The sequence below is a fragment of the Erinaceus europaeus genome, chromosome 12 (assembly GCF_950295315.1).
Source record: "Erinaceus europaeus chromosome 12, mEriEur2.1, whole genome shotgun sequence".
NCBI classification, from domain to species: Eukaryota; Metazoa; Chordata; class Mammalia; order Eulipotyphla; family Erinaceidae; genus Erinaceus; species Erinaceus europaeus.
Genome location: NC_080173.1, coordinates 15,226,835 through 15,249,659, shown reverse-complemented (window position 1 = coordinate 15,249,659; position 22,825 = coordinate 15,226,835). Strand labels below are relative to the sequence as shown.

Genomic DNA, 22,825 nt, shown 5'->3' with positions numbered 1-22,825 from the left:
GGGAGGTCAGAAGTAGGACTGCAAAACAGAGGAATGAATTCAGGGCAAGTCTTCCCTCTCAGTCCACCCAGGAGTTTGATTTTACTCTTTAAGGACTTTGGAACCTTCCCTTGGTCTTTCCAACAATATGCATAGCAAGAGAGTTAGAATTGCATATCTGATTTGATCCTAAGGGTCCATTCCAACTGCTAGACTGAGAATCTGTCTTAGTATCCAGAGAAATGAGCTGGCATACTAACAGCTTTTAGAACAAGGGGGTGGGGTGAGGGTGGGGGTTGACTTTTAAAAGCCCCACCAAGCCTGTTTTGTCTGAAAGAGGGGTGTGGTGACACTACTATGTAGTGTGGTACTGACCGGGGTGCGGATACTCCTGGAGCCCTCACTTGGGAGAGAGGTCCTTTCCCCTTGGGCGAGGGGTACACAGATGATCGGGATTCTCTGGTAAATTAGGGAGATCTCAGACTTCCAAAGAACCCAGGTTCTCTCCCATGGACCAGGAGACTAAGGCAGAAAATGGTCCTCCCTTGTCGAGCTGACCCCAGTCCTTTTCCAAAATAGCATAGCGTATCGATGGAGTGGAAGTGTGAACACTGGAGAAAAATCTGCTGCAAAGCCCCAGGGATCAGGTGCTGTAGCCATCAGATCTCAGCCAAGGTGGAGCTTCTCAAAATGATTGCTTTCTACTTCTGAGCTTTTACTAAAGCATACATCCATTCCTGTGTTTTTCTAAACAGACAACATTTTGTGACTTTGTTTCTTTTGCAACCTTGAAATCTGACTTCATGTCTCTTTGGTTAATTGTTTAAGTCTCTAGGCTATAGACTTTATTTGAGAAAACATGTCAGTTCCCTTTTTTATATATAAGGTAGTATGACACAGTCACTCACTCTTTAGTGCACAGAGCTAACTTATCCAAGTATGCATCCTTTCCTTGAGAAGCGGTGGCATATACCTCTCCTAAACTGGAGTCAGACGCGCTACTGTTGCGCCGAGATCTACTTACCCCTCCTAAGCTAAAGGGACCCGTGGCAGGAGAGGCGGTGGTCTGTCCAAGGCCATGGAGCACAGGTGTGCCTCCACCCTCTCCCCTTTAACTCTGGGCATCTGGCAGAAGGTTACGTAACAGTAGATTTGTGGGGGGTGTATTAAATGTGTTAGGTTTTGTTGAAGTCTTTTTAAAATTTTCCTAATAGTGGTTTACAAGATTATAAGGTTACAGGGTATAATTCCACAGCATACCCACCACCCAAGCTTTGTGCCCTCCCCCCCAATAACTGCCATAGGACATAGAGACCATTTACTTCTTTTTTTTTCAGTTCTCTAAATTCCACACATGAGTGAAACCATCCAGTAGTTAAGACACTTCTTTTATGGTACTTTACATGAAAGTCAAATCAGGAATCAGGGAGTTAGTATGTTGCTATACATTTGTGTTTGTTTGTAGTCATGATAAACTATGAATAGCAAAAATCCACCATTTTAAGTGGAGTTGAGTATTGTTAAGTAGATTCTCACTGTTGTGCAACCCACCTTCAGAACTTTCATCCATGTGGTCCGGGTGGTGGTGCAGTGATAAAGCTTTGGATTCTCAAGCATGAGGTCTTGAGTTCGATCCCCAGTAGCACATGTGCCAGAGTGATGTCTGGTTCTTTCTCTCTCCTCCTATCTTTCTCATTAATAAATAAATAAATAATATCTTTAAAAAAGAAAAAAAGAACTTTCATCCAGCAAAACTGGAACTCCATCCCCATCAATGGCAACTCCAGACCCCTGCTTCTTCCAGTCCCTGGTAACTGACTGTCTGAGTTATCAGATTTTGAGACGGACAGTCAGGATCATAAAATGCTGGCCCTCTTGTGCCTTTTTGGCACTTATTTTGCTGACCACAGTATCCTCACGATTCATGCATGTTGTGCATGTGCTTGGAGCTCCTTTTTAAGGCCAGTAAGATGATACTGAATTTTTTAAAAGGCTGCTCTGGTTTTGAATTAGTAAACAGGATAGTAAATTGTTATACTGTGTCTACTATTGGTAGATACAGTATAAAGTGTGATTATTGTGTCTGCATGTCTGTCTGTCTGAGTTTTGTATCAGGTCATCTCTCCTGTGTTCCCTGATCCTGACAACTGCTAAGGCCCGTGTCTAAATGGGCAGTCTGTTTTGTTTTACATAACCTATTTTTGTTACTTCCCACCTAAACAAGTTCTGAATTTTGGTTATGTTCTCATACTATCTAAAAGATCTGACCCAATCCAGGATGGGCTGGAGAATTTTGTGGAAGTTTGCTGAGCTGCATGAGTGTCCAAACCCCAGGTTCTTCCTAGGACGCTAAACATCTTTACATTGTATGCCACTAGGTCTCCTGGAAGACCAGCTACATACCACTCTCAAAAAGTCCTGTTTTTATTTATTTTATTTTTTAAATTTTTTTGTATGATCTTTATTTATTTATTGGATAGGGACAGCCAGAAATCGAGAGGGAAGGGAGTGATACAGAGGGGGAGAGACAGAGAGACACTTGCAGCACTACTTCACCACTTGCAAAGCTTTCCCCCTGCAGGTGGGGAGTGGGGGCTCGAACCTGAGTCCTTGAGCATTGTAACATGTACACTCAACCAGGTGTGCCACCACCCAGCCCCCCATTTTTTTATTTTAGATTTATTTGGATACAGACAGAAATTGGGAGTGGGAGAGTAAAAAAGGGAATGAGTATGAGAGATATCTGCACCATGGCATCACTGCTTGTGAAGCTTCCCCTCTGTAGGTGGGGACTGGGGGCTTGAACCCGGATCCTTGTGCATGGCAACATGTGCACTCAGCCAGGTGCACCACCATCACCACCCAGCCCCCATACCACTCTCTGTATAGGTTTGAGATCAGCAACTGGAGACACATAAGAATACTCCTCACTCTGGGAGCTAGCCACCCAGTCCTTTCATCTGTCTGTCTTGGAGGTGGGAGACAGCCCCTTTTTGCTGCTTTGGGCAGTTGCTCAGATTAGTCCTTTTCAGCTCCACTGCACCGTCTGTCTGTAATACTTGTGCTCCCCTCTGAGCCATTACTTCACAGGGCACAGAATTCTAGCACAGGCTTCTCTCACTTCTGCTCCTTCCTTCCTAGGCAGCGTGCTCTGTATGCTCAGTTTCATAAAACTCCCAGACCTTGGACATCCCCATTGCCCTGCTGGCCCTGGGTGATACTTTATCACAGGTGGGAAGGACGCCCTCACTTCTTAAGGTGTTTCCCTCTAATGGCCAGGGAGGTGGCAAAGTGGATGAGGTGTTTGTATTTGAAAGCATAAGGTCCTATATTGGCGTGTGACACCGTAATGCTCTGGTCTTGTTTGTTCACTTCTTTTTCTCTTTCTTGTTGATAAATAAATGGAAATAAATATTTTTCTTCTTTAAAAATGTTTCCCTTCTGGACTGTCTGAAATTGAAGTCCTTCTATTATTCACTGTAAGCCAGGAGCTATAAGAAGGAAGCCAGTTGGTGACTACAGTGGAAACTGGTGTATTGTGAAACTCAGCAAAGCAACCTGGTCTAGTTGGGTGACCTGAGAGCGGTTGGTGTCAGCCTAAAGCACAACTCAACACTTTCATTATGTCACCCCACCCTGAGTTGGACATTGGGATGCATTTTGACTGGCACATACTTACCTGTGCTCCTGCTTAGTAGAAATTTCTTATCTGAACTACTTTTTAGTTAAACTTTCTGCATCTGCCTGTGGCCTCTAAGGAGAGAGAGGCTGGGCGGGCACTTTGTTGCCGGATGCTTGTCTTTAGTTCAGGCCGGTAGGAAGTCTCTGCTCCTTTAAGACACCTCTCCTTTGTATGCACTGGATGGAGCCCATTTCTGCCCTGGCTTTCTGCCGACTGTTAAAATCTTCAGAGCAATATTTAAATAAAGAAATAAACAGAAGCTTGCCTTGTGTGGCTTTTCTATTCAGGTCGAGCACAATGGCCCCTTGTTGGTGCAGGCACTTTAATCCCTGTCTTAAATTGGGACCTGGCAAGGGAATGGTGAGGGCCTGACCTCAAAGCTCCCCATCCTGGAAGCAGAACACCTTGGAAATTAACCTTCCAGGGGATGGATTCCCAAGGCCTTCAGACCGGGATGAAGGCTGTAACCCTGCAGCAACTCACCCTTCCCTCCCTCCCTCCCTCCCTCCCGTCTTGCCCTTTGTCTGCAGGCTGCGTGCCTCCCCCGCTGCTGTTCTTTCCCAGAGAGAGAAGAGGGCTGCTGCCTTCCTGGCACTGAGTGTGGCTGCAGCACGTGGCAGGCAGTCGGGGGAGGGAGGACTTGTTTGTTGCTCTGCCATCTGGCCCACCGAGCATGGGACAGCCAGAATGATGGATGCTCTTCCTGGGGCCTCTCGGAGACAAACCCCTGGGAAATGCTTGTGTCTGAGGCCTGCCTGCCTGAGTCCTTCAGCCACCACCAAGATCAGAAGGACCAGGCTCACCTCCAGCTCTTCAAGCCAGTTTTTGTTTTCTTTTTTCTATTGTTTACTTTTTTCTTTCCCTTCCCCCCTTTTCTATTATTAAAACAGCAAAAATTTGAGAGGAGATGGGGAGATAGAGAGAAATAAAGACACCTGCAGCACTGCTTCACTGCTTGTGCATGTGGAAGGGTGAGGAGCTGGGGTTCCTGAACCAGAGTCCTTGAGTGTGGTAACTTGTGCACTCTACCAAGAGTGTCACCATGCTGCTTCTGGTCAAAATGTTTTAATCACTAGTTACTACCCTATCCTCTTTAGAGTCATGGTATTTTGGATGTAAATGACCATGAGTCAACATTACCTAAGATTTGTTCAGACCTACATAGAGAAAAATGAGCAACAGGTTATATCATTAATATTCCAGAACAGTTGCAAAGTAAAATTCAAGATTTCAAGCCATAGTTTTGATTCTTAATGCTGAAAAGTGAAAGTAAGCTCCCCCCTCCCTTTTTTTTTTTTTTTTTTTTTTTGGTGGCTTTGCTTTTCCCTTGGGGCAGCTTGAGAGTGAAGGCCTAAATTGAAGATTTGGTGTGGCATGGATAAGCATAAGTGAAAGAAAAAGCATTTATTAATATGTTGAATATCTCCTTTTCTCTGAGCAAATTGCAACTGAAAAAGTGAGGTCAAAGCCTGCCTTTTTAAAAAGTTCTTAGGTGATTGGTTTGAACCAAAAGGAAGTGGCTCTGTGATTTAAGATGACTGAAAGTGACTGAGAAATGATGACCTTAATGTCAGGAGGCTGCATCAGAATACTGGTGGATAAAATGTTTTGTTTATTCTAACCGCTTACTGACTGGAAAGCTTTCCTGTGTGAGCGCTGGGACGCCAAAGGTCATCTTTTCCAGTAGCGATAGGGCACTGCATTGAGTTTTAAAAATACAGCAGCACCTAATGTGCCTTTTTAAAGCCAGTGCTGGAGCTTACGGGCTCCATCTCCACACTGTCAGACTCACTCTCCAGGAAAACCACTAGCAGCAAGTTCTTTCTGGTTTTTTGTTTGTGTTTCTTTTCTTAAATCTCCTGGCAGGTGCTGCTACATTCATATTTAATGTTCTAACTGCTGGTGGTTTTATTAAAGTCAGAGCTGATCTTCACTTTGTCCACTTAACACTGTTCTCCTTCACCCTCCCTGCCTTTCTGAAAATATTATTGCCCCTTCTGGTTCCTTTTTTTTTTTTTTACCTCCAAAATATCAATAGCTACACGTATTTATTTAAATGTTGGGCTTTTAATTCCCCTTTGTTAGGAGAGAGGTCCTGCCAGCCTCCCGTCTGTTCCTGTCTCTACACTGTCAGTTCTTCCTTGAACCTAATCATGGGAGAGAACACAGAATTTTGGTCTGTAAGCGGGCTAACCCTGTGATGAGTGCGGGCTGACCACAGGGCACAGCTGGTCCCGTGTGTCCTGAGGATGCACCTGTTCTCAGCTAGGGCCATGCAGTGCTTGACCACTACCCTCTTGGGAGTTCTTCGAAGCTGTGCTATATACCACGTACCAGAGACGCTCCTGTTCATCTCTCCTGATGACTCAATGCTTGTCTATTAATGTCATGATTCCTAGGACCCAGTAGAAAGCACATGTTATCATGTGCAAGGACCCAGGTTTGAGCTCCAGGCAACCACGTGGGAGAGCCTGCTAGGGGGAATTTTAAAAAATTATTGTATTTTATTTATTTTTTAAAATTTATCAGAGTACTGCTCAGCTCTGGTTTATGGTGGTACTGAGGATTGAACCTGGGAACTTTGGTGCCTCAGGCATGACAGCTTTTTGCATACCCATTGTGCTATCCCCCCCCAGCCATATGACCTATGGGGAAGTGAAGGAGAGATGCTGTGGTGTCTTTTTTTAATTTTTTTTTTTATTTAAGAAAGGATAAATTAACAACTCCATAGGGTAGGAGGGGTACAACTCCACACAATTCCCGCCACCCAATCTCCATATCCCATCCCCTCCCCAATAGCTTTCCCTCTGGGAGCATGGACCCAGGGTCGTTGTGGGTTGCAGAAGGTGGAAGGTCTGGCTTCTGTAATTGCTTCCCCGCTGAACATGGGTGTTGACTGGTCGGTCCATACTCCCAGTCTGCCTCTCCCTTTACCTAGGAGGGTGGGTCTCTGGGGAAGCTGAGTTCCAGGACATATTGGTGGGGTCTTCAGTCCAGGGAAGCCTGGCCGGCATCCTGATGGCATCTGAAACCTGGTGACTGAAAAGAGAGTTAACATACAAAGCCAAACAAATTGTTGAGCACTCATGGACCCAAAGCTTGGAATAGTGGAGAGAAAGTGTTAGGGGGGTACTCACTGCAAACTCTAGTGTACTTCTGCTTTCAGGTATATATTTTGCAGTAGTTCATGGATACGTGTGAACATAGGCTCTCTCTCACAGAAACTGGTGTATATCTAGGTTTTGGGACTTTGTTAGAAAGTGAACCACCTGGGATGGAATTAGAGAATACTATGAAAGGAAAGGTCTCACCCGAGTAATGAAGCTGAAGGCTTGTCATTCCACACGTGAAGTCTCTGGACACAGTCTGAGCTGAAGCATGTTGAGGTGGCAATCGTTGTGTTGATTAGGTTGCGATCAGCAGATGCAATATTATTTGATATGAATTGGGAGAGGCATACGGGAAAGTGGGCCCTATCCAAAGGTTCCAGGACTGGGGGAAGTAGAGGCTCTATAGTGGAGATGTGAGGTTCCTGCTGTCTTAGGGTTCAAAAAGACAATGGATAGTTAATGTTATCATCACATTATTTGGTAATTGGGTTAACTTTGAAAAGTCCTTTTGTTAGGGTTTGATGTACATTACCCAGTATCTTGTATATATAGCTGTGCTATTGGTTGCTTCTGAGTCTTTTCTTTATTTTATTTTATTTATTTATTCCCTTTTGTTGCCCTTGTTGTTTTTTATTGTTGTAGTTATTATTGTTGTTGTCGTTGTTGGATAGGACAGAGAGAAATGGAGAGAGGAGGGGAAGACAGAGAGGAGGAGAGAAAGACAGACACCTGCAGACCTGCTTCACCACCTGTGAAGCGACTCCCCTGCAGGTGGGGAGCCGGGGTTCGAACCGGGATCCTTAAGCCGGTCCTTGTGCTTTGCGCCACCTGCGCTTAACCCGCTGCGCTACAGCCCGACTCCCGAGTCTTTTCTTTTTTTTAAAAAATTATTTTACTAGTGATTTAATAATGATCAACAAGATTATGGGATAAGAGGGGTACAATTCCCAGCACTGGGGTTCTGTATCTCATCCCTTCCATTGGAAGCTTCCCTATTCTTTTTTTCTTTTTTAATTTTTCATTAGTTATTAGTTATTTTATTAGTTGCCCTTGTTGTTTTATTGTTGTTGTTGTTAATGTCGTCATTATTGGATAGGACAGAGAGAAATGGAGAGGGGGGGGGAAGACAGAGAGTGGGAGAGAAAGATAGACACCTGCAGACCTGCTTCACCACCTGTGAAGTGACTCCCCTGCAGGTGGGGAGCCAGGGCTCGAACTGGTATCCTTATGACGGTCCTTGCACTTCAAGCCACCTGCACTTAACTCGCTGTGCTAACACTCGCCCCTCGCTTTCCTATTCTTTATCCCTCTGCGAGTATGGGCCAAAGATCTGCATGGGGTGCAGAGGGTGGCAGCTCTGGCTTCTGTAATTACTTTTCCACTGGCCATGGGCATTGGCAGGTCAATCCATCCCCCCTAGTCTGTCTCTGTCTTTCCCTAGCAGTGCCGGGCTCTGGGGAGGTGGGGTTTCAGGACACACTGGTGAAGTCATCTGCCCAAGGAAGTCAGGTTGGCATCATGGTAGCATCTGCATCTTGGTGGCTGAACTGTGGTGTTCCCAGTGACCACAGGGAACAGTTGAGTGTTACAGGCACAGAGCCCCAGTGATGACCCTGGTGGCAATATATATATATATATCATATTCCCCTTTAGTGTTTTTAATGTTTTCAGTGGTCTTTTATTCTGGAGAGAGAAGACAAGTGGTTTCTTCTCCCCATCACATGTTCTTCTCAGAGTCTCTCTACCCCCAGTTGGTCTTGGGTTCCTTGGGCTAGTCTTTCTGCCACTTGTGAGAGCTTGTCTACTCCTGCAGCTACGGCTCAGAAGGTTGTATGGAAGACATTTGGAGGCCTCCTGTGTCTGAAGTGACTCTCTTCTGCTCTCCTACTTGGCTGAGAAGTAAGTCTTGGGTCAAGACAGCTTCTTCGTAGCACTTTGCCTCTCTAGTCTCTTCAGTTCCACTGCCGCCTCCGGAATCTTGTTCTGTGCTTGGCTGGTCCACTCTCCACTCAGGATGGTTGTCAGTTCCTGAAGCTCACTAGGAGTATTTCTTACTGAGATTACAGAAGATCTTGTCATACTGAAGTCATTGGCTTTTTGCTTATATTTTCAATTTTGCTTTTGTAGAAATGTCTCAACTTTCCATTTTTTTTTTTTTGAGGGAGAATATGCTTAGTTTTCATGAGTTTGTTCTTTTCCTGTATTTGTTCCTTTTTTCAGTTTTCTGCTTTTATATTTTTCTTTGACTGGGAGCCGGGTGGTGGCTCAGCGCGTTAAGCACACATGGCGCAAAGCGCAAGGACTGGCGTAAGGATCCCGGTTTGAGCCCCCGGCTCCCCACCTGCAGGGGAGTCACTTTACAGGCAGTGAAGCAGGTCTACAGGTGTCTGTCTTTCTCTTCCCTTCTCTATCTTCCCCTCCTCTCTCCATTTCTCTCTGTCCTATCTAACAACGATGACAGCAATAACAACAATAATAACAACAACAATGACAATAAACAACAAGGGCAACAAAAGGGGGAAAATTTTTTTTCTTTGACTAAGGAGATAGTATAATGGTCATACAAAAAGACCTTCACGCCAAGGCACCAGTGATCCTAGCTTCAGTCCCCAACACCACCATAAGCCAGAGCTGAGCAGTGCTCTGTAAAACAAAGCAGAACAAGTCTTCTTCTGTTAGTATCTGTGGGCGCAGGAGGCTGTTTCTGTTCCCTCCCTTGTTCTATTCTCTAGGCCCTGACTCTGGGGTTAGAAGGACATGGTAGAGCGGTTGGCTCTGTTGGGTGGCCTTGTGGATAGTAAGGTCTTGGGTTGGGTCGCTTGGGACTTACTTTGCTGCCAGACATGGTCCCAGGAGGCCTAAGCTGGTGCCCCTCAGAGCTAGCTGTGTGTTCTCCGCAGGCTGCTATTTGGACTATGCCTAAGGATAAACACTGAAGTTTTCACACCAGGCACACCAGGCCTTAACCAGGGCCCCAGTTGGCACTCTGCTTTCTCAGTCTTGAAAAGGTGTTGAAATTTCTTCTGCTGATGGATCTTTGCTATGTTAGCTTTATAGGTGCTGCTTTATTAATCAACTCCTTTGCTCTTTCCAAAATAGTATCTTGGAAGGTATAGAACTGGAAACACGTTTTGGATTCACAGAAACAACTTTCTGGAAAAAAAACGTCAGGTGTGAATGTTAATCCAGAATAGCTGGGAGCTTAGATTCTAAAAAGAAAGCAACATGTAATGATAAAAAGTGTTTTCATAGGATATGTGACAGTCTTGAGATAGAAATATTGTACACAACGGTTCTGCTTTTCATCAGACTCTTTATAAACATCTGCAGTTTAGTCTAGCTTCTGCATGGGCAGAGACTCATTGATGATTTGATTAAGCATCTCTCTCAGTTTCAAAATCAAAGTCTGGTTGTTTACCTCAGTGGGATAGCAGTTAAAAATGAATGATTGGGAGTCGGGCGGTGGCGCAGTGGGTTAAGCGCACGTGGCGCAAAGCGCAGGGACCGGCGTAAGGATCCCGGTTCGAGCCCCCGGCTCCCCACCTGCAGGGGAGTCGCTTCACGGGCGGTGAAGCAGGTCTGCAGGTGTCTATCTTTCTCTCCCCTCTCTCTCTGTCTTCCCCTCCTCTCTCCATTTCTCTCTGTCCTATCCAACAACAAAGCAACGTCAACAATGGCAATAATAACCGCAACGAGGCTGCAACAACTAGGGCAACAAAAAGGGGGAAAAATGGCCTCCAGGAGCGGTGGATTCATGGTGCAGGCACCGAGCCCAGCAATAACCCTGGAGGAAAAAAAAAAGAATGATTACCTCAAAATTATATTAAAGTGAGACTTTATCTTTTAGGACCTTAGGAAATTCATTTCTTAAAGGGATGATCTAGTTTTTATGGACAAAAAAATTTTTGGTTAAAAAAATTCAGGCATGAACTTCTCTTCATATGCCAGAGCAGCTGTGTTTCTGTTGTTTTTTGGTGTGGTTTTCATGATGACTAGAGCTGGCTTGTTCTTAGTCTTACTTCATCTGGAAATAGCCTTTGAGGTGACACACCTGAGCTTTCAGGACACAGGTGATCCTTCTCATAAAAGATGGTCTGGGCTGAATTTCACTCATCTGGGACATTTACCAGCCTTGAAAGGAGTGGGAGTGTGTTTCAAACTACAGTGCCATGGGTTACGCCTTGTGAAACTATAGAAAAGATGACTGGAATCTTCTGCAGTGTGAGGGTACTGTTCTGATACTGTTGATTTTGGGGGCGGGGAGTCATCATAATATCTAGGGTACTTGTAATTGTGCATCTTGGGGAAGTTCAGCAACATTATTCCAGAGGAGTGTGACAGAAAATGGATAATGTAGCCAGTTAACCTGTGCCATAGACTTAATTGTGGTCTTTTTGTTTCTACCCTTTTGTTCGTTGATGCTTTTCATGAAATGTTTGAGTAAAATAACTGTTTCCTTACTATGGTAGATTAGTCTTAGTACCCAAGGTAGAAAGAACCATGTCCCACTTTGCTTCCCAGTAACAGTGTTATCAGTAGGATGTTACACTGCTGTCTAGTAGGACGACAGAAGCCACTGTCACTTTCTGGTAGCCCTGTGAGATTTTTTTCTTCTTCTTTTCTTTAGTAAGTTATTTCAGTGTGTAGTCAGTACAAAATACTACTAAAGAGTTATTGTACTTTTGTGTACAAAGACAGATGTGCCCCTCCATCCCCAACCTAGATTATTCATACTTCACATGCTTCTTGGCTCCAGGTGGCCTCTGGCCACCAGATTGCACAGTGCAGGTCTAACATATTAGATGATTCCAGAAGGTGGAGAATGCAGACTGTCTTCCCGCCCCTATGAGGAGGCAGCTCTTCTAGCATCAAGAATTGTGACGCACTCACTGCACTCAACTGTATTCTCACAGCAGCTTCTTGAAGTGGCTGATCGTGTCCCCACTTCTTTGGTGATGAACTGTGGTTGAATAGATTAGTTGCCTTTGCTGGGGACCTGACTGGTGTCTGTAGAATTAGAGCAAGGCCTGAGCTTGCCTGAGTCTAGTGCCTGCTTTCTCGTGGACCACATGTATCTCAGCACATCTTGAGGGGCATCTTAGGAGGGTGTTAGCTGAACCCCTGGTTTGTTATTTCTTTTTATCATGTGGGAATTTTAATTTTAATTTTTGTAGTGTTTTAGTAAACACTTCTCAGTTGAAGTGACACTGCATTAGCCTTACAGAAGTTCAAGTCTATATTACTTTAAACTAGCATCTGTATATGCATTAAGCTCATCAAAATAGTTCAGTTCTGTCCTTCACCATACAATTGACCACTTTTAAATTTTTTAATTTATTTATAAAATAAAAATAGAATATATCGACAAAACCATAGGATAAGGGGGGTTAAAATTCCATACATTTCCCACCACCAGATGCCGTATCCCATCCCCTCCACTGGAAGCTTTCCTATTCTTTACCTCTCTGGGAGCATGGACCCAGGATCATTATGGGGTGTAGAAGGTGGAGGGTCTGGCTTTACTAACTGCTTCTTTGCTGGGCATGGGCATTGGCAGGTCGATCTATACTCCCAGCCAGTTTCTATCTTTCCCTAGTGGGGCAGGGCTCTGGAGAGATGGTGAACCCCTGTTTTTATAGGTGAGGAGATGGATTCTTAGAGTAATGTACACATTTTGTGGTGAGAACTGTGATTAAGAAATCAGGAACTTTATTCTGATGATGAGAGCTCACTTTAAAACATTGCTCAAGCAGTACAGAGCAAAAAGGAAAAGTGCCCATAGCCCAGCCCCAGAGTTAAGCACTATTTCCAGTTTGAACAATATCCTAGATTGTCTTTCTTGGTATACATATAGTTTCTTTCCCCACTTCCCCCAGAAATGACACAAAGCTATTAGCTCACATTGCTTTGCCTGCCCTTCCCACATAGGGGGTCATGGACAGACTCTCTGTGGGGCAGGGGAACTGATTAGCCAGGGTTTGGACCTCCCCACAAGGGATTGAAGTGGCCAGAGCATGAACAGCACAGTCCCTCTTTCACTGTTTGCAGCCTCATTCAGCTCCAGGCTCTCTCTCCCCCTCTCCTCAGAGTTCTTTCTCAGAGCATCCTCCGGTCATCCTCTCAGAGCACCTTTCTTCTTTCCATAAAGTGCATTAGAATGTGAGAACTAGGGTTGCTAACAGGTGTCACTCCCAACTTGATTCCCATTTTCCTTTTCCTTTTTTTTATATTTATCTATTTATTCCCTTTTGTTGCCCTTGTTTTATTGTTGTAGTTATTATTGTTGTTGTTATTGATGTCATCGTTGTTAGATAGGACAGAGAGAAATGGAGAGAGGAGGGGAAGACAGAGAGGAGGAGAGAAAGACAGACACCTGCAGACCTGCTTCACCGCCTGTGAAGCGACTCCCCTGCAGGTGGGGAGCCGGGGGCTCGAACCAGGATCCTTATGCCGGTCCTTGCGCTTTGCGCCACGTGCGCTTAACCTGCCCAGTTCCCCCATTTTCATTTTCTGATGGATTTATATATTTTATGTGAGTTTAAAAACTTTCTTAATGAAATCTTTCCTGCTTCCTGTAGTTCCCAGTGACCTGACTGCAGAAGAGCGACAGGAGCTAGAGAACATCCGGCGCAGAAAGCAGGAGCTGCTGGCCGACATTCGGGTAGGCGTGGGAGAGTGACGGGTGGCACGTCCCAGCAGAGGACATGAGTGCGGGACAGGTGACGACAAGCAGTGAGAGGGTGTGAGCATGTGGGACAGGTTGTCTTCTCCTGAGGTCTTCTGCCTTGCTACCGCTCTGCTCTGAAGACAGTGTTGGTATGGTAGTCCCTGTGATTGGGTGAGAAATGGAGTCAGAGAGGTTAAGTGGCTGGAAAACTCCACCCGGTGGACCAACTGTCAGAGACAGAGGGGCCCAGGTTCTCTGACTGCCTAGCAAGAGTGGTGAAGGAATGGCTACAGTGTGGGTCAAGGTGATCAGACCCCTGTCCTATCCTGCCTGTGCAGCTGACTGACGGCACTCAAGTTGCTTTATTCGTGAGTTGAAAAGGAGACAGACTTGGGGCAGGGTGTGGTGGGTCATGTGATCTCCTGTGTACCCGGGAGCTGCTTCCTCCTTGACTGCGCCTAGTCATGATTTATCTCAGTTCCTTGCTAGAACCGCCAGTCTTTGTGGGAAGGAAATCACAGGTACCATTTGTTGACTTGTTTTAGCTCTTGAGGCAGCAGATGCTCCCGGAAGTCTTTAAAAAACATCTGGGAGGCAGAGGAAGAGGTAGTGAGGAGAAGCACCCTGGGACCCCAAAGCTACAAAGCATGGGAAGACCTGTCTTGCTGTAGTATTGCTTTGAGTATATTTTCTTTATTTTTAAAATGTATTTGTCTCATTTCAATGAAAGAGACAGAGAGATACACAGAGAGGGAGACCAGAACACTGCTCAGCTCTGGCTTATAGTGGTGCAGGGAGGATTGAACCTGGGACTTTGATGCAGTCTTTTTACATCACCATTATGCTATCTACCCCTACCAGTATGAGCACGTTTTAAGTACTTAATTTTTTGATTTCTCCTTCACTGGATATGGAGACAGCTTACGTTGGTCAAAGTCCCCTGAACTATGACAGTTGACTCACTAGATGTGAAGAGCTTGGACTGAATGTCCCTCTGGCCAGCCACTCAGGGACAACATGGGTCCAGTACAGGCCAGTGGAGCTGCAGAACAGTTCATCCCGAGTCCTCTAACCCTTACGGTGCATTCTGAGGCAGTTATGTTCAAGGTACATCCTTGAACGTGATCATAAAATTCCCAGATCATAAAGTTCATGAAGATTATAAAGTTTCCTAGATGACAAGCTCCTTGAGGCCAGGAGCTTGTTCTAGCGTGTGTTCTACAGAATGCTTACTAGCTGGTAGGTGCTCAGTAATATTTGTTGACTAGATCATGTTTCCTAACATTTTAGATTTATTTTGTCTTACTTCACTTTGCTTTATTGGCTTTGTTTTAGGAAGTTATGTGAGATTTCAGAGGTTTTAATTTTTTTTAGACTGTTTATTTATCCCTTTTGTTGCCCTTGTTGTTTTATTGTTGTAGTTATTATTGTTATTGATGTCATCATTGTTGGATAGGACAGAGAGAAATGGAGAGAGGACGGGAAGACAGAGAGGGGGAGAGAAAGACAGACACCTGTAGACCTGCTTCACCGCTTGTGAAGCGACTCCCCTGCAGGTGGGGAGCCGGGGGCTGGAACCGGGATCCTTTGCATTTTGCGTCACCTGGGCTTAACCTGCTGCTCTACTGCCCAACCCCCCCCCCCCCGCCCCCCAGAGGTTTTAATTTGTTCTGTCTCTTCCTTCCTGGTAATCCTGGACATTCTATCCCTCTGTTTTGTAGAGGCTGAAGGATGAGATAGCAGAAGTAGCTAATGAAATTGAAAACTTGGGATCCACAGAAGAAAGGTAAGTCTGTCTTGATGTCAGTGGCTTTGTGGTTGTAGCCTATAGTTGTGGCATGTTATATGACACTTTTTTATTTTTTTGTGTTTGGGGGAGCAATTTTTGTCCTTTTTTTCTTTTTCTTTTTTCTAGCATATACATACACAATCACACTCTCTTCTTTGTACTCTTCAAGATGAGCCTCCTGGAATGAAGGCTTTCTATAACATTAGAAAGATTACCTAGATAACTTTTTAGGTCCCTGAAGATTTTGAACTATCCTTAAGTTATTGTGTCAACTGCTGTTTCTTCCCCTTTAATGTTTACTGTTTGCATTATGTTTGTTTCTGTTTTTCCTTTGTGTAAAGGAAAAAGCTTACTGAATAATACTAATGTTATTTCAGAAGGCTGAAAGGTCCAGCTATGTCTGGGTATAATTGCAAACTTATTTGTGCCTCCCTAATGCCTAAGAGAAGAGAGAGTAGAAATAAAATTATAATTCAAGATGATAGGATAGTTTTCTTCTTTTAAGTACATGATATGTTAGTGACTTTGACAGTTTCGTCTTGAATGGGGTTCCCAGACCGTTTGTAACTGCTTAATGCAATCAGTGGGTTGTTTCCAGTGTACTACGTGTCTGTATTTTTCTAAGCCTAAGTCTGCTTGCCTGGCTTCATACGACAGTTTGATTTTGTTATTTTAGATTCTTGGGGTGGTGCCACTATGGATTAGTGTGGCTGTGTCTTCTACAGAAAGTGACCAGCTCATCACTAAAGTCTCTGTGTTGTCAGCTTTGGGCTATAGCTCTGTTAGTTTCCACTTAGAAAATTGTAACTCAGGAGAAGCAGATAAATTAGAGTGTAAGAGAGATACCATAATGGTTATAAAAACTTTTCTTGCCAGAGACTCTTTAAGTTTCAGGTTCAATCTCCAGCAGCATCATAAATCAGAGCAGAGCAGTGCCCTGGTAAGACCAGATAACTTGGAGTTCATAGTAAACATTTAAAACTGTACTTTATAAAATATATTACTAAGGGCCAGCAAAATAGCTCACTTGGACAATGCACTTGTGTTGCCATGCATGCATCCCAGGTTCAAGCCTGGCCACCACCATACTGAAGAAACTTGGGTGCTATGGTGTCTTTCCCTCTCTGACTCTGTCCTTTCTCACTCTGGAAAAAAGTAAAAAAAGAAAAGAAAAATGTCATCCCAGAGCAATGGAGTCTTAGCCATTACCAAGGGGGGGGGATAGATATTACTGAAAAATGGACAAGCAAACCAGCACAGATAGAGAAAATACTAACATGTCTCTGAAGAAAGACTTATATTCAATATATGAATCATATGTACAGTATATATACACACACATATTCTGTTTATATATACTCACTACAAGTCCTTTTTATTGCATTTAAATATATATCTACCTTTAAAGAACACATACAATTCAGTAATGAAAAATGACCCCAATTAAAAAATGGGCCCATCCCCCCAAAAACTTGGATGCCTTACAAAAGAAGTTGTATGCACAATAAACACACAGGACATGTCTAGCATCACTAGCCAGGAGCTGAGTTTAAGGAGATGAATTATGAGTTGCCACCCATGAGACTAACTACAGGTAAATAGACTTTGAAAAGCTTGGAATGTGAACCTGCTTTGTATCATAAATTCTATTAAACACTGAGGAAACTGAGTACTTATCAGAGTCCTAAAAAGTTAAGCATAGGGAGACTGGTGGCAGTGCAGCGGGTTAAGCGCACATGACACAAAGTGCAAGATCCAGCGGAAGGATTCCAGTTCAAGCCTCCAGCTCCCCACCTGCAGGGGAGTCGCTTCACAGGCGGTGAAACAGGTCTGCAGGTGTCTGTCTTTCACTCCCCCTCTCTGTCTTCCCCTCCGCTCTCCATCTCTCTCTGTCCTATCCAACAACAATGACATCAGTAATAACTACAATAAAACAACAAGGGCAACAAAAGGGAATAAATAAATAAAAGTTAAGCATAGATGTATCTTGTGAAGCATGTCCACCCACCCCTTGGGTATGTACCTGGGGAAAAAAATTTTTTTTAAAGTGTATATCCACACAGAGATGAGGCTTAGTCATAACAGCCACAAACTGGGACAGTCTGAATGTCCATCATCTGGTGAATGGATAAACAGGCATTGCAGACTCATCCAGTGGAATGTTACTTGGCAGTAAGAAGGCACACAGTGCTGACACATGCTCCAACATGCAGGAAACATTATTCGAAGTGAAAGGCATCATGTTACTCCACATAGTATATGATTCCATTTGTGTGAAATGTTCAGAAAAGGCAAATCCACAGGCAGAAAGCAGATTGTTTGTGTGAGGGTAGCGATAAGAATAGATGTGAAGAGTTTTGTTTAGACTGGTCAAAATGTTCCAAAATACTGCTTGTGGTGATAGCCAGATAGCTTACTAAAAATCATTCAGTTATACACTAAAAATGGGTGTTTTCCATGATAAGTAAATATACCTAGATAACATCTTTTGAAAATAATGTTATAAAAAGAAAACCACTGATACAGGGAAGAAAGGCTATTAAGGCTTGCAGAGGGCTTTGGGGACCATAAATACCATAATCAGTTGGAACGTCACCTCTTCAGTACCCTACCCCACTAGGGAAAGATAGAGACAGGCTGGGGGTATAGACCCACCTGCCAGTGCCCATGTCCAGCAGAGAAGCAACTCCAGAAGCCAGACCTCCCATTTTCTGCACCCTATAAAGGATTTTGGTCCACACTCCCAGAGGAGTAAATGTTAGGGGACGATAACCAGAGGGCTCTAAACTCCAATTCCTTCTGGACCCTGAAAGAGAAGAGAGAGGAAAAAAAAAAAAAAGGAAAGACACTAAGAAGTAGTAGGTGTGACTTAGGAAGGAAGAGATGGCAAGACCATGGGGAAAAAAAACAAGCAAATATATAAAAAATACAGATAGATAGTTATAGAAATAATAGTCACCCCATATCTGTGGTCTTGGGAGAACTACTGCAATTTGCAGTGGAGAGAATGGGGACACAGAACTGTGGTGGTAGAAAAGCTATGGCATTATGCCCCAGTTATCTTATAATCTGGGAAATCATTAATGAAACATTTTAAAGCAGAAAACAGAAAAGTAAACAGATACACACCAATACAACAGATACAAAGAGCAATACAAGGCACATGAGAATGGGTTACCCTCTGCTTAGCCTGCCACAGACCAAAACATGCCTGCGACTCTCCTGGATTAAGTTGTCCAAAGTTCCAGCAATTCAGTGAATGCAAGTTTGAATTCTTTCTAAAACTTTCTGACTACCTGACCTCCTGAAATGACTGTGGTGGTTGTCTTACAGGAAAAACATGCAGAGGAACAAACAGGTAGCCATGGGCAGGAAAAAGTTTAACATGGACCCTAAAAAGGTACGTGAATGAGGTCTGCAGCTGAGGGCTTTCCTGTGCAGTGCTCAAGGAACATCTAGCAGTGTTGTTCTGGGTGTTACCTGGCTCTTTCCACATAACAGTTTGAGAAACTGCAAGTGCCTGTATCTGATTCTGATTACCTAGACTGATACAGTGTGGTATGAGTTAGCAAGAAAAGGAACAGAATGCTAACACTACCAATATGCCAGAGTGGGGCTCTAGTCTCTTGTTCTCTCATTAGCAACCAAACAAAAAAATTATATATATAGGCACATACATGTTAAAAGAACTTTTGATGCATTCTTCATGAGGAATTCGAGTAATTGGCAGATATTGATTAGCTACCTCTATGTCCATAGCACTCCCCCACTTCCCCATTCTTCTGAAGGTTTCTGGTCCAACTCGAATGATATCTCTGTTACATTTCTATAGGGGATCCAGTTTTTAATAGAGAATGATCTGCTAAAGAACACTTGTGAGGATATTGCCCAGTTCTTGTATAAAGGGGAAGGACTCAACAAAACAGCAATTGGCGACTATCTGGGGGAGAGGTAAGGTGTTGGGCCTGGGTGCAGAGGGGCTGTTTAGTCAGAAGTCCCAGAGGGAACTAGGTCCAGAAGGCTTCAGGTTCTAAGAGAGTTTTGTCCTGAGGCAGCCACAGCTACTCTCTGGTGCTGAAGGTAAGTTCTAAGGAGCACTTGGTGTGGGGTGTGGGCCCCTTTGCCTTAGCATAGCAGGCACAAAAGACACTCCTCACTTGACAATGGGACTGTGGGAAATAGCCCAGCTAGAGATTGGGACCACCTCAAACTCTCAGCATGACATTTGGTGGCCACTTCCTGCCAAGCCCCATATATTTTTTTTATTTTCTTGATAGAGATGAGTTTAATATCCAGGTTCTTCATGCATTCGTGGAACTACATGAATTCACTGATCTCAACCTCGTCCAGGCATTACGGTGAGTGTGTGTGCCCGGGGACCACATTGCATAGTGGGGCGGCAGGTTCCCGATTATGTGTCTGTCCTGTAACACTCCTATCCGCACTCCACAGGCAGTTCTTATGGAGCTTCCGGCTGCCAGGAGAGGCTCAGAAAATCGACCGGATGATGGAAGCATTTGCCCAGAGATACTGTCAGTGCAATAATGGAGTGTTCCAGTCCACAGGTAAGTGGGAACTCACCCTCATGCATGCTTATGTTTTACACTAACTTCTTTTCTTGGTATTTGGTAATTTCTAAAACAGGTCTTGCGTTCATGCATTCATTTAAATGGTAGTTATAGTGAAGGCTTGGAAATCAAGACATAGTTGGGAGTAAGAGTATATTGTGATGACCTTGAATTATGAAATATGCAATTATTAAAGTTGTTTTTTTAATGAGTTTGTATTGGTAGAGAGAAATGCTGATTAGCTAAACAGAAAAACAGGATTAAAAACTATATAGCTCAAATTAAAAAATACAAAAGTTTGGGGGCTGGGTGGTGGTACACCTGGTTGAGTGAGTGCACATGTTACAGAACTCAAGGACTCAGGTTTGAGCCCCCGGTCCCCACCTGCAAGGGGAAAGCTTTGTGAGTGGTGAAACAGAGCTGCAGATGTCTCTCTGTCTCTCTCCCTCTCTTTCTCCCCCTTCCTTCCCAATTTCTGACCGCCTCTACCCAATAAGTAAAAATGATAATTAAAAAACTTAAAATAAAAGCCTGTATAGCTGTTTTGATTTTCTTTTTGTTATATGCATTTGTGAGATAGATTTATGATATATTACACACAGGTGTGCATTTGTGAACAGAAAATCAAGGTAGTGGTATTATAGGTAATAGGTAATCTTTTAAATACATTGTGTTGTGTTTTTTTTTTTAATTTTCTACAGTGTACATTTTTATGAGTTGAAAAAAAAAACGAGTATCTTTAGCACTGAAATACGTTGTGCATTCTGTCATACCTTCTCTTTTCAGTTCATCATACATACCTTTACTTTTTCTTTCTCTTTCTTGTTCTTTTTATTTATTATGATTATTTTGCTGAGACTCAAACGTAAAGCCTCATACACATACAAAGCATGCTCTCTATCACTGAGCTGTGTTTCTGGTCCTGTGTTATAACTTTATGTGGGAGCACACCTAGACCTGTAAATTGATTCCTTCCTTGGAAAGCATGGCTTTTTAGTCTGTCTTGATTTCTTCTGTTACATCCTCTCTTTTGGTGGGATGTTTCTAGTCGTCTTAGCATACCATGGCTCCCCTTTTAATTTTCTCTTTAGACACATGTTATGTCCTCTCATTTGCCATCATCATGTTGAACACCAGCCTGCATAACCCCAACGTTAAGGACAAGCCCACTGTGGAGAGGTTCATTGCCATGAACAGAGGCATCAATGACGGAGGTGACCTGCCCGAGGAGCTGCTCCGGGTGAGTGTTGCTCTGGTCCCGAGAGAGTCAGTGTTTGCAGGCAGGAGAGAGACTTAGAGTCCAGTCACTCCTCATTCTTCATTCAGCCACTGATGTGAATTTCATTATGAAACTGATAGTGAGGCTCAGAAGGGGAAAGTGATTTAGAAATCTGAAACAGAAGGCAGACTAGAGGTCAAGCTGCTTTCTTTTTTCCTGTAATTGTCCATTAGACACCTAGCTGACTGTGCCAACCACTCTACGGGGCACAGTCACATTGTTCTGTTCTCAATGCCTGCCAAGGTTCAGGGCATAAAGTGGGAGTTGCCGAGTCTTGAAAACGAAGGGGAGAGGAAGGTCCTTTTAGAATCAGAGCCAAACAGTGTCATATTTTATCCCAGAATCTATATGAGAGCATAAAAAATGAACCCTTTAAGATCCCAGAAGATGATGGGAACGACCTCACTCACACGTTCTTCAATCCAGACCGAGAAGGCTGGCTATTGAAATTGGGTAAGTAGTGCCCCCTGAGTCAGAGCTCCTAAAGCTGAGAGTTAAAGGGAAGGAGGGTATATACACTGTGGGGATAGCCGGGCTGGTTCCAGGAGATGCTGTGGAGAGACCTGGGTTGAATTCAGACTGTTAAAAACCCACCTTCAGAAAGGAAGTGAATGCAGAAGCGTTCCCTGTGGAGCAGACTTCACTGGCCATAAATATTGCCGCTGGTGTGTGATCCACAGTCCCACTCTTGTGTGAGGACCTGGTCCTTCCCCTTGCCTGCCCTCCTCCTTACTGGGAGGGTGCTAACTGCATCCATCCTTCTCCTATCATACAGATTTGTATCTGGCACTCCTGCCTTCCCTCCTCCCTCCAGTGCATCATCACTTCCTCCTGCATCTGGCTCCCACAGGCAGCATGCATGGCAACCTAGAGCCCTTGGCTGCAGCGCACCCCACAGCACTCTGACTCATTCCTGGGCATGGGTCCCTCCCCACCAACCTCTTTTCCAGTCCAAACCAGCCGCATTCATGCTTTTGTTTGATCAGAAAAATGAAAAAATTATTCCCCTCCCCTTTGCCAAATGCTAGCTTGTATACTGACGTTGTGATCATGACAGCACACGAAGGTGTGAGAGTAGCTAGAAAGGAAGAAGTAGGGCTTTGTGACATTCATGTCCACATGTGATTATCTTACTGTTTCAGAGTAGAGAAGAGCCCTTGGACATAGTGATGTCTGTTACTTGGACACAGACAAAATGCTGTCCATTTATTTTTACCTTGGCATTTTGTTGAATGAATTCCCACATGACCAGGAAAAGTTTATCAGATTGGCCCCCTGCCATTTCACAAAACATCCCAATGAGATTTGCTATCCTAGCCTTTATGGAGGCATCTGGGAAGCACTAAAATATTGAGTTGTTGGGAAAGTCATACCTTATTTTTCTATGGAAAGATGCACTGTTACTTTCCCCACAACCCAATGGTGTCTTTTTCCCCCCAGATGTTGTTTATTAATGAGAAAGATAGGAGGGGAGAGAAAGAACCAGATATCACCCTGGCACATGTGCTGCTGGGGCTTGAACTCAGGACCTCATGCTTGAGAGTTGAGTGCTTTATCCACTGAGCCACCTCCCAGACCACCAATGGTGTCTTTTTAGGGACCCGGCAGTGGCTTATCTAGTTGATTGTGTATAATACCATGCACAAGGACCTGGCTTTGAGCCCCTGCTCCCTACCTGCAAGGGGGGCTGCTTCACGAACAGTGAAGCAGGTCTTCAGGTGTCTCTCTTTCTCTCTCCCTCTCTGTCTCTC

At 44.1% G+C, this 22,825-nt stretch overlaps 1 protein-coding gene across 3 annotated transcripts in view; it reads left to right on the top strand.

Moving 5' to 3' along the window:
- Nucleotides 1–22,825, top strand: part of CYTH1 (cytohesin 1) — an 88,859-nt gene that overhangs the window by 53,873 nt on the left and 12,161 nt on the right. For 2 of the 3 annotated variants that reach the window (XM_060202852.1, XM_060202853.1), the window contains exons 2-9: nucleotides 13,350–13,432; nucleotides 15,160–15,224; nucleotides 18,561–18,627; nucleotides 19,060–19,178; nucleotides 19,505–19,585; nucleotides 19,680–19,792; nucleotides 20,887–21,035; nucleotides 21,416–21,528. In XM_060202852.1, coding sequence (XP_060058835.1) covers nucleotides 13,350–13,432; nucleotides 15,160–15,224; nucleotides 18,561–18,627; nucleotides 19,060–19,178; nucleotides 19,505–19,585; nucleotides 19,680–19,792; nucleotides 20,887–21,035; nucleotides 21,416–21,528 — 790 coding nt within the window. The remainder of the gene's footprint in view (nucleotides 1–13,349; nucleotides 13,433–15,159; nucleotides 15,225–18,560; nucleotides 18,628–19,059; nucleotides 19,179–19,504; nucleotides 19,586–19,679; nucleotides 19,793–20,886; nucleotides 21,036–21,415; nucleotides 21,529–22,825) is intronic. The other variant, XM_016193631.2, reaches the window with a different exon arrangement.